General features: G+C 44.4%; 1 protein-coding gene across 6 annotated transcripts in view; it reads left to right on the forward strand.

The window, feature by feature from the left end:
- The window catches only part of RNF167 (ring finger protein 167), a 108,120-nt gene that overhangs the window by 7,033 nt on the left and 88,991 nt on the right, over positions 1 to 12,096 (forward strand). For all 6 annotated transcript variants that reach the window (XM_030187145.1, XM_030187141.1, XM_030187143.1 and 3 more), the window contains exons 3-6: positions 2,354 to 2,455; positions 5,257 to 5,331; positions 8,010 to 8,132; positions 8,934 to 9,021. In XM_030187145.1, coding sequence (XP_030043005.1) covers positions 2,354 to 2,455; positions 5,257 to 5,331; positions 8,010 to 8,132; positions 8,934 to 9,021 — 388 coding nt within the window. The remainder of the gene's footprint in view (positions 1 to 2,353; positions 2,456 to 5,256; positions 5,332 to 8,009; positions 8,133 to 8,933; positions 9,022 to 12,096) is intronic.

Consider the following 12,096-nt stretch of genomic DNA (forward strand, 5'->3'; position numbering starts at 1 on the left):
GAGGCATGGCCTAGTGGTTAGAGCACCAGTCTTGCAATCCAGAGGTGGCCGGTTCAAATCCCACTGCTGCTCCTTGTGATCTTGGGCAAGTCACTTAACCCTCCATTGCCTCAGGTACAAACTTGGAGCCCTCCTGGGACAGAGAAATATCTAGAGTACCTGAATGGAACTCGCCTTGAGCTACTACTGAAAAGGTGTGAGCAAAATCTAAATAAATAAGATTCTGGAATCCTAAAGAGTGACAAGATTCCATGCAGAATCTCAAAGAGTAGCGACATTCCATGTAGAACCCCAAAGAATAGCAAGATTCCAGAGTGGAGGAAGTGGAGGCATGGCCTAGTGGTTAGAGCACCAGTCTTGCAATCCAGAGGTGGCCGGTTCAAATCCCACTGCTGCTCCTTGTGATCTTGGGCAAGTCACTTAACCCTCCATTGCCTCAGGTACAAACTTGGAGCCCTCCTGGGACAGAGAAATATCTAGAGTACCTGAATGGAACTCGCCTTGAGCTACTACTGAAAAGGTGTGAGCAAAATCTAAATAAATAATAATAACAACGTAGTACACCCACAAAACAGTTATTTTACGTGCATATGCACAACATGTTTTCAGCCTGTATATTGTGGAGCTCATTTTTGAAGTAGATAGACATCACAGAAAGTCCATCTCCTGAAAACCTCTAAATCGCAATTTTCAAAAAAGGCAGAATTTGGATGTTTTCCACTGAGTTTGTCCAAATAGCAAGGGGGCAGAACTAAGGTGGCCCCAAAATTAGTACGTCTCAGTGATAATGGAACCGGAAGACACATCCAAATCAAAGAAGGACGTTTATATTTTAAACTTGTTTCAATCGCGTCCAAGTAACAAAAAGGTGCTCTAATTGACAGCTGGCCATGGGAGGGATTAAGGCTTGGCCCCTCCATAATCCCCCAGTTGATGCTGTCCCCTTTCCACCCTTATAAATGAAACTGAAAGGGGATACCAAGCGCTATGGCAGCCTTAGGAGTAGCCTAGTGGTCAGTGCAGTATACTGTGAACAAGAGGGTTGCCAGATGGGAAAAAAATTCCCAGCCCAACCCACACCCAAAGGGAGCCCAAAAACAGCCCAAGCTGCTGAACAGGCTATCTGGTGGTAGGGGGGAGGATCCACCCACCCACCCAAGCATACTTGCTATGCCTCCTCTCCTCTTTCCACGTGGCTGCTGTGCTCCAACTGCTGCACCCTCTCCTCCCAACATGCTGCTGCTCTGCTCCTCCTCAGAGTGACCGTGATGAGTCCATCAGCTGATGACCTCATCCCCACCTCGCTCTCCTATTGGTCAGATTTGGAACTGGAATGAACAATAGGATGACAGTAGAGACAAGAGCCAGAAGAAACCAGATTTAGCGGCTGCCCAACCCCCCCCCCCCCCCCCCCCCCCCCCCCCCCCCCCCCCACAACCCACTCCTGTCCAAAAGTACCAGCGGGCAGCTCAAAAAACCCCACCCAACTCCATGGGAAAAAACCACAGAGTTTGCAAATCCATTTTACCTAGTACATTGTAGGCTTTCTTCTGCTCCAGGAGGGCGTACAATACAAAATAAAGGAAATTGTACCTGGGTGCCATTGTTTAAAGTCCATTGCACTGTCCACTAAGCAGCTCCTCTGATCTGTAGGGACATCTGTGTGGCCGTTTCTCTCAAAATGATGCCAGGCAGACGTTCTTGTGCCTGGTTATTTTGGTGTTTATAAGTTGGACGTGTCAGTTTGGAAAATGGCTCTTTTTAGATTTCTTCTGTGCAAAAATGTCCATCTTTGAGCCATTTTTGAAGCGCAAACCCAGACATTTTTCCTGTTCAAAAATGGCTTTTTTTTTTTTTTTTGACGTAATGAGCAAAACATCCCAATTCAGACTTGTCTGACTTGTTGAAAATGCCCCTCTATATGTCTTCTGAATCTAGGATTCTAAATTTATGTGTAATTTCAGCTGAACATTTAAAACCTGTTTTTGCATAGGGTAACTAGGAACTGGGATGTTCGTAATTTCTCAAGTCTTCTTACAAAAGCCTCCGCTTTGTTGGGAATAGACTAGAATGCACACACATGTATACACTTCCTATCCATGGATGCTGCCTAGTTCTGCTCAGTCTATACTCCTGGGAACTCGCCCATAAAGTAGGTGCTCTCTTGTGATGCACCTGCCTTTGAAACATGTATATTCGTACAATTTTATGAACCTTACTTGTGAAAAAAAACTTTACAAAATTACCCCCAAACCGTAAATATCTCTTTCTGTGTGATTGTGTTTATTTGTAATGTGAGAGAGAGAGATCACACTGCTGTGTTAATGAGAGTTTTCCTCTCCTGTTTTCACAGACAGCTATGACAATGCAGTATCTTCCCCTACAGACCTGCAATGTAGTCACTTTGCTGGCCTTCATCTGGGCTGGACCCACTGCTGAAGCTTTCATTTATGCCGTAAGTCATGACTACTACTACTACTACTTAACATTTCTAGAGCGCTACTAGGGTTACGCAGCGCTGTACAAATTAACAAAGAAGAACAGTCCATGCTCGAAGGAGCTTACAATCTAAAGGACGAAATGTCAAGTTGGGGCAGTCTAGATTTCCTGAATAGAGGTGTAGTGGTTAGGTGCCGAAGGCGACATTGAAGAGGTGGGCTTTGAGCAAGGATTTGAAGATGGGCAGGGAGGGGGCTTGGCGTATGGGCTCAGGGAGTTTATTCCACGCATAGGGTGAGGCGAGGCAGAAAGGGCGGAGGCTGGAGTTGGCGGTGGTGAAGAAGGGTACTGAAAGGAGGGATTTGTCTTGAGAGCGGAGGTTACGGGTATGAACTGACTTGGAACTGATGTTGGCAAATTATTTTCCCTAGTAACTAATATGTGACCATCTCTGGGGGAAAAAGTGACTAAAGTAGCAGATTTGAAATGTTGAGAATGCAGTCTGAAAAAGTTACTGTGTGAGCTTCTGTAACTTTTTTTTTTCACATACAAGGATAGGGATTGGACTGTTTTAGAAATTGTTTGCTGTAATAGAATTCATTAGAACATTTTTTTTTGTTTCTGGTGACTTCCAGAGATGGTTACATATGATTTCATTCCTAGCTATGCAACCAAGTATGCATCTAATTTGCATGGTATTAAAAAAAATCTACAAATCTCATCCATCAACAAACATACCCCAACCAGTCCTATGCAGCAGCAGCAGCACTGTCCTTTGTGTGCTATTAGTCAAAAAAGTGACTAGTTACATTGGGCCCAATATTGAAAGCTATTTAACTGGGCAGGAGAAACTTCTGCCTAGTTACATTGTGCTCAGTGTCCTGGCTGCCAAAATTGAGCGGCACTTAACTGGGTAGTGCCGCTGAATATCGGCTCTGACTGCCATGGCAGTGCACAGTTACTGCTGGATAGTCGGTGAGAGGAACCAGCAGTTTTGGGGGCACCAGCTGTATTCAGCACCAGTGCCCATATAGCTAAGCAGGCAGTGGAGGAGTGGTTAGAGTGGTGGACTTTGGTCCTGGGGAACTGGGTTTGATTCCCACTTCAGGCACAGGCAGCTCCTTGTGACTGTGGGCAAGTCACTTAACCCTCCATTGCCTGCTGCATTGAGCCTGCCATGAGTGGGAAAGCGCGGGGTACAAATGTAACAAAAAAAAAATAGATACTATTGGAGATTCTACATGGAATATTGGAGATTCTACATGGAATGTTGCTATTATTGGAGATTCTACATGGAATGTTGCTGCTATTGGAGATTCTACATGGAATGTTGCTATTCCACTAGCAACATTCCATGTAGAAGGCTGTGCAGGCTTCTGTTTCTGTGAGTCTGCAGGACGTCAGACTCACAGAAGCAGAAGCCTGCGCGGTCACATTGGTGATCTGCAAGGGCCGACTTCTAGTGGAATAGCAACATTCCATGTAGAATCTCAAATAGTTGCAACAGTGGAGGAGTGGCCTAGTGGTTAGGGTGGTGGACTTTGGTCCTGGGGAACTGAGGAACTGAGTTCGATTCCCGGCACAGGCAGCTCCTTGTGACTCTGGGCAAGTCACTTAACCCTCCATTGCCCCATGTAAGCCGCATTGAGCCTGCCATGAGTGGGAAAGCGCAGGGTACAAATGTAACAAAAATAAAATAGATACTATTGGAGATTCTACATGGAATGTTGCTACTATTGGAGATTCTTCATGGAATGTTTATTCCACTAGCAACATTCCATGTAGAAGCCTGCGCGGCCACATTGGTGATCTGCAAGGGCCGACTTCCAGTGGAATAGCAACATTCCATGTAGAATCTCAAATAGTAGCAACAGTGGAGGAGTGGCCTAGTGGTTAGGGTGGTGGACTTTGGTCCTGGGGAACTGAGGAACTGAGTTCGATTCCCGCTTCAGGCACAGGCAGCTCCTTGTGACTCTGGGCAAGTCACTCAACCATCCATTGCCCCATGTAAGCCGCATTGAGCCTGCCATGAGTGGGAAAGCACGGGGTACAAATGTAAGAAAAATTAATAAATAAAAAAAGATAGGAGTGCACAAAAGACAATCCTGTCTTGCTGCTTAACTGTGCAGGTGCTAGCATTGACTATTCCAGGTTGGTGGCCAGATACTCAATCCTGGTGCCCAGCCGTGGCTCGGCATTGAATATCCGGGTTTAATTCTGCCTGTGGCTGTCGGCAGCTTAAAAACTGCTGTCCGTCGCAGGCTGAATATTGGCCCCATTGTGTCCTTCCTCCTGGTCTTTTGCTCTTTCCATTTCCACCAGAGGTCATATATAGATAGATACTGTGACTGAGTGAGAAGTCTTTGGGATTTTTTTTTTGTTTGTTTTTTTTGTCATCTTCATTAAAACTCATTTCTCCTCCCTTCAGTGTGAATTTTTTGTGTTTTTGTCAATCTTTTCTAAATACGTACTTGTCTGTGCTGCACCTCAGTGTCTACCTCCATTCGGAAGCATTTGTTGACTCTATACTTCTGGCTAGCTTTGGTTTATGTCAGCTCTGTTAACTTGTATTCAATTTTTGGATGTATTTCTTTTTTAAGATGGTGCAAGGTTTTAGTACCTCATTTGGGTCCTGGAGAAAAATGGTTGCTCTGCGGGCTATGATCCTTTTTCTTATACCACCATAAAGATCCTCTAAAACGGATGTGTGAGCTCTCAAGAATGCACACCAATTGCTTAGACATAGACATGGTCTGGAAAGCTCTGCATTTGTACTGACATGGGCAGCACTTCACTTTCCATCTTTTTCCTCCCCAGTATTCCAACTTCAGCTTGGTTTTTGATGACCTGCCAGCCGTTTTTGGAGCTTCACTGCCCAGGGATGGGCTGAAGGTAAAATCCGATGCTGTATCTTTATTACCCATTCATGAGGATGGAAAAGGATTTTCAGTGGTTCTCTCTCTCTCTCTCTCTGTGCAAGATACTTGATTAGTGAGCAAAAGGCATACAGTACAAAATGTAACAAACTCTTAAAGGATTTCTGATGAGATAACAATAAGCATTATCATTGGTATCCAAAGAACAGGTGCAAAATTCATGAAGTAACACCCAAATATCTTATATAACTAAAAATAACAACAATATTACTACTACTACCAATAGTAAATAATAATAATCGAGAATTAGTGAAAGTAATGAATATCAATTGGTGCCCTCATTCCCATTTTTTCCCTTATTTATTTACTAGTAAAAAAAGGCCCGTTTCTGAAGGCAAGGAAACGGGCCCTAGGCAGGCAATTCCGCCCCCCCCCCCCCCCCCGGACCACCGAAAACCGCCCCCCACCGCCGTTGTGTACTACCAGTGCTGACGGGGGACCCAAACCCCCGACAGCCGAAGTGTTGTTGTGCCTTTTGCGTTCCTTCGTCATCTTCTCTGGAAGTTCCTCCTCTGCGTGCGTTTGATGTCAGGTAGTACACAACGGCGGTGGGGGGCGGTTTTCGGCGGTCCGGGGGGGGGGGACAGGTTTGCGGAGGGGGGGGGTCGAGGGGGCCGTAGCGCGGGGGGTGACATGAATCCGAGGCAGCGTGTTTCCCTACTCCTCCCTTTGCCTTGGACTCAGCTGTCATGACGTCAGTGCGTGTCTGCCTAGCAGACCACCTCCAGCCTAGGAAGCTATGGTCCCAGACACAGAACGTTGGAGGTGAGAATTATTATATAGGATGAACATTTATACCCCTCTTTTTTCCACATTAAGCAGACTCAAAGTGGCTTACAGTGCATAGGAATCAATTACATTAGGGTAAAAGGAACAGGGTAGGAAGTTAAAGGGAAAGGGCAAGAGGGTCTAAAATGGACTGTGGAAGACCAGATGCTGAGACGGATCAGAGTGGCTTGAACAGCTCTCGGCAAGGCAATCCATAATTGGGAACTGTACGAATACCCAGGAAGCGCAGGTGAGGTGCAGAAGAAGCAGCAGTATGCGGCCTGAAGAGTGCTATAAAAAAGATTGAGGAGGTTGTCTCTTTCTAATTTCACTGTGAATTGGAGAGAATGCCACCTTCCCCCTTGTGTTGAGGAAGGGGTTTAAAGGTAGTGGGTAGGTAAGGAGGAGTCTCCCTCCCTCTCTTTTGAAGTGAGCTGCTAATGGGTGGTAGATAATCAAGCAGAGATGGAGGAGTGGCCTAGTGGTTAGGGTGGTGGACTTTGGTCCTGAGGAACTGAGTTCGATTCCCACTTAGGCACAGGCAGCTCCTTGTGACTCTGGGCAAGTCATTTAACCCTCCATTGCCACATGTAAGCCGCATTGAGCCTGCCATGAGTGGGAAAGCGCGGGGTACAAATGTAACAAAAATAAAATAGATACTATTGGAGATTCTACTTGGAATGTTGCTACTATTGGAGATTCTACATTATCTCTATGTGGTATAATTTCATATCTTTACATAATTCAATATTCTTTATTCTTTCAAAGTCATATACTCTTATATTTTTATCATATATTTTTTATTATATATACTTTGCATCTTTCATTCTGATGTTTTATTTGTCTAAATTTGTACAAGAAATTGTATATGGATGTTCAAGTTTTTATTCATGTTTTTAATTATAATTGTATTTTTATGCATGTCTTTGTATATTATATTATTTTATAGACCCCTGACGCAGGCCTCACGGCCGAAACACGTCACGTGTCGGGTCATTTCTGCTACTGTCAATAAAGACCTTGTTCAGGAAGACACTCATTGTGAGAGGACTTTTTTGGATCCACTGTGTGTTTTGCCTTTCATTGCTATTCCACTAGCAACATTCCATGTAGAAGCCTGCGCGGCCACATTGGTGATCTGCAAGGGCCGACTTCTACATGGAATGTTGCTAGTGGAATAGCAACATTCCATGTAGAACCTCAAGTGGAGGAGTGGCCTAGTGGTTAGGGTGGTGGACTTTGGTCCTGAGGAACTGAGTTCGATTCCCGGCACAGGCAGCTCCTTGTGACTCTGGGCAAGTCACTTAACCCTCCATTGCCCCATGTAAGCCGCATTGAGCCTGCCATGAGTGGGAAAGCGCAGGGTACAAATGTAACAAAAATAAAATAGATACTATTGGAGATTCTACATGGAATGTTGCTACTATTGGAGATTCTACATGGAATGTTGCTATTCCACTAGCAACATTCCATGTAGAAGACTGCGCAGGCTTCTGTTTCTGTGAGTCTGACGTCCTGCACGTCAAAGAAGCAGAAGCCTGTGCGGCCACATTGGTGATCTGCAAGGGCCGACTTCTACATGGAATGTTGCTAGTGGAATAGCAACATTCCATGTAGAACCTCAAGTGGAGGAGTGGCCTAGTGGTTAGGGTGGTGGACTTTGGTCCTGAGGAACTGAGTTCGATTCCCAGCACAGGCAGCTCCTTGTGACTCTGGGCAAGTCACTTAACCCTCCATTGCCGCATTGAGCCTGCCATGAGTGGGAAAGCGCAGGGTACAAATGTAATAAAAAAATAAATAAATACTATGGCTTTCTATATAGACGATGGCCTACCACTGTGCTAACATTGCTGCTGCTCTTTACAGGGTTGCTTGGTGGAAGCAAATCCTCAGAATGCCTGTGCTCCCATTGAAGGTCCCCCACCAGCATCAGGCAACGAGTCCTTCTTCGCTCTTATTCGACGGTATGAGTGCAGCTTTGATGTGAAGGTCAGTGGGTGCTCACTTGCTTCCTTGTGAATACAAACCTATTCATTCTCTGGCGGTGCAGTGACATTGTTTTAAACAGCCATGCAGAAAACCTGGGTTCAGCTACCAGGTTGGACGAGTCAGAAGTATTGCTTAAGCCTTTGTGGGAAGCTAACATTGCAGTCGAAGCACAGTGGTGGCACCCAATGGCTGGGTTTGTGACCCATTCTTGCAGGATTCTGGTATTTAACACTTGGCCAAAGACTGTCGTGCAGTAACTGGATTAAAGTCCGCCTGATAAGGGATAGAAAATGAGAGAAAAATACCTGGATAATAGTAATAAAGGCCTTACAGTGCTAGATTCACTTGTCTATTAGATTGTAAGCTCTTTGAGCAGGGACTGTCTCTCTTTGTTAAATTGTACAGCGCTGCGTAACCCTAGTAGCGCTCTAGAAATGTTAAGTAGTAGTAGTAGTAGTATTACATATAGCAGTGATTTAACCAGAGCTGAGATTGTGATGTCATAATGCCTCATTCCACCAATGCCTAAGAGCCAACCTCATCAGTGATGTCACAATGGCTTGATTGTCCTATATTTGTCTCACTCTTATCTATTAGATTGTAAGCTCTTTGAGCAGGGACTGTCTCTCTTTGTTAAATTGTACAGCGCTGCGTAACCCTAGTAGCGCTCTAGAAATGTTAAGTAGTAGTAGATATCCATGCCATCTCTGACTGAGCTGGGAGCCCAAAGATGACCCCAGATAAGTTCTTTTTCTGCAATAAGAGATGCTGATTTTTTTTTTCTTGTCTGCCCGTGTGTAGGTGCTTCACGCCCAGCAAGCAGGTTATCAAGCAGTCATCGTACATAATGTGAACTCGGACAGCTTGCTAAGAATGATGTGGAGCAATGGTGAGTGCAAGGAAATGTTTTGTAGAACCTTATAACTCTAGCTGGAAAAGGGTTGAAGGATGAAGGAGAGCGTGCGGTATCAAAGGAGAGCTGTTTTCTCCTCCAGGTTGGAATTAGGAGGGATTGTACAATGATGCCTAGTAGCGTGCACATGGGGTGGAGGGGGAAGGAGGGAGGAACGAGGAGCGTACAGATGAAGCACCAAAGATGATCTGCCACCCTTTCTGGCTGGAATTAGCAAGGGGTACAATGCTTAAAAATGAACTGCTAGCTCTTCGGACCAGAGTCAGAGAGGAGGGGTATGTTTTTGTAGAGTTAAAATGAAAGCTGCTGTCGGATCAAGTTGGAATTGAAAGGCAGGGTGAATGAATGCTTCCGTGCGGCACTTTAAGAAAAGCTGGAAAAACCACCAAAAAGAAATCGGGAAAACTTTTTTTTCCTTAGCATCCCTCCGGACCGGCCCAGGATTGGACTGATGGGTTGTGCACGTCTACCAGCAGACGTGCACAACCCATCAGTCCAATCCTGGGCCAGTCCGGAGGGATTAAAGGAAAGCAAATTAGCAGGTAAGGTCTAATTTCTCCTTTTCCCCAATAGATGAGAAAGATGATAAAGCTTATACAGTTCTTATTCCCATCTGATGCAAAGGTGTAACACACAGTACTAACAATAAACGTCCATAAAGCATTCCATAAAATAATTTTTTTATCCTATATATAGGGATGTGCTCATATGTTTCCAAGGTACAACCTCAGACACATTGGTCTTCAAAGATGTCCAGGCATATAATCATAGCACAACTCTTCTTTTAAATTAGTGCCCCCAAGTGCCAATTAACACCTTTTGTGCAAAAATATTTTTTAAGCTCTCACTTAACTTGCTAGGTGAAAAGAATAAAATGGGTCCCGACATGGTCTGTGTTTCGCCGGAGCTGTTTCAAGGAACCCATTTGTAAACCTTTAAACCTTTAAGTGTGACAAGCGACCCTCATGTGCAGGACTTCTAACTGAAAATCAGATGCCGGTGTTTTATTCCTTTTAATCCACAAATGAAGTATTGCGTATGTAGGGGTAAATGCACTTCTGGTCATGGCCCCACCCCCCAGTTTCACTTCCTTTTTGTCTACAAATGAAGCCCTGGGCAAGACAAAAAAAAAGGAAGTAGGGGAGATTGTGAATCACAGGGTGGGAGGGAGAGGGGAAATTCAGACAAGGAAATCTGCAGTCTCCTTGGCTAGGTTTGGGGAAGTTTGGGGGGACGTGAGATGCTAAAGAAAAGTTGTTGTCTCCTTGAGTTGGAATCGGAGACGTGTGTGTATGTGGGAGTGTAGAATGTCATCTTCTTGTGCTGGGAAGGGGATTTTGCTGTGCTAATGGAGAGCTGCAGTTGGTTTTCACTGGAGTTGAGGGGAGGGATAATTTTTCCATTCTGTCACATATTTTCTCCTCTTACTTGTTACTCCATTAAAACAACCACAAACTGGCCGTTGTTGTATACAGTGTCAGAGCAGGCTCTTATGTAGCACTTGTCAGCAGCATGTAAGAATGAATTCCCCATGTGCCAAGAAAGGCAAAGGTTGGATATAGAATCTGCCCTACTTCCTTCCCATCTGGCTCTTTTCAGAGATCCTTGATGTTTGTTTATTACATTTAATATAGCAGTTAAAGTTTATTGGTGCTTTCTGTACTGCTTAAACTGACCAAGCAGGATTAATCGGTATACATACTACAACACATACGGGGAAAAAAGAAAAGGAACTCTATTATTTTGATAGGAAAGTGCAAACATTCACACAGTGCTAGAGCATGGACAACAGGTCAGGGAAGGGGACGGGGTAGGGGGAAGAAAATGGTAAAAGGTAGTCTGCAAACCTCATGTATCTGGGACTCTGAATGCCTGTAGAAATAACCAGGTCTTAAGTTCAGATTTGAGTGGAGGAGTGGCCTAGTGGTTAGCGTGGTGGACTTTGGTCCTGGGGAACTGGGTTCGATTCCCACTGCAGGCACAGGCTCCTTGTGACTCTGGGCAAGTCACTTAACCCTCCATTGCCCCAGGTACAAATAAGTACCTGTATATAATATGTAAGTCACATTGAACCTGCTATGAGTGGGAAAGCGCAGGGTACAAATGTAACAAAAAAAAAACTGCTTGAAGGAGAGACAGTGTGAGATTATTCCAGATGTGAGGTGAGAGAAGATTCTAAATAAGCAAATTTTGGACTTGGGAGAATCAGATGGTGGTCATTAACTGTAACTGTCTTGTCTGTCTGTATTATTTAGATTGTAAGCTCTTTTGAGCAGGGACTGTCTCTTTGTATCAGGTGTTCAGCGCTGCGTCCGTCTGGTAGCGCTATACAAATGCTAATAATAATAATAAAGAGAGATAGGGGAGCCTACACGGAGAGTCTTAAATGTTAGAGTGGCAACCTTGTAAATGATACATTGGCAGACCGGTAACCAATGAAACTGCTTTAACAAGGGTGAAGTATGATCATAGCAGTGAGCGTGGCAGAGTAAACGAATTGCAGTGTTTTGTAGAGTTTGTAACTTCTTTAATGATGATTGAGGTAAACCTGTGTAAATGATACTGCAGTAGTCCAGACGAGATGTAAAAAAAGAAAGTATGAGAGCATGCAAATGATTTGAATTGAAGAAGTGGCGAATGGGAAATAGTCTCTGAAAATTTAGAAAACTAATTTTAGATAAGGATGAGATTTGTGGTAAGATGGACAAGGACGAGTCAAGAGTGACAGCAAGGTAACGAAAACTAGGTACAGGGGTTTGATGGGAGCTCCAAACAGGTGAATCGTTGTGGATGGGGACGTTAATGCACCTGAAAACCAGCAGGCAACAATTTTGTCTGTGTTCAGTACCAAATCACAATGCAACGGAATCGAGACAGGCCAAGCGGTTTACAATACCAGTAATAAAAAAAATAAAACATAAAAACTGTACAATAAGAACGCCAATTAGTGATGACCTACTTGGACGTTAGGCTTTTCTATCAAATAAATATCTTCCCGTGCCCCTTGTAAGTCTCTTATGTCTTCCCATCAGTCTGTCATCAGAGAACCAT

This window comes from Microcaecilia unicolor, chromosome 14 (genome assembly GCF_901765095.1).
Source record: "Microcaecilia unicolor chromosome 14, aMicUni1.1, whole genome shotgun sequence".
NCBI classification, from domain to species: Eukaryota; Metazoa; Chordata; class Amphibia; order Gymnophiona; family Siphonopidae; genus Microcaecilia; species Microcaecilia unicolor.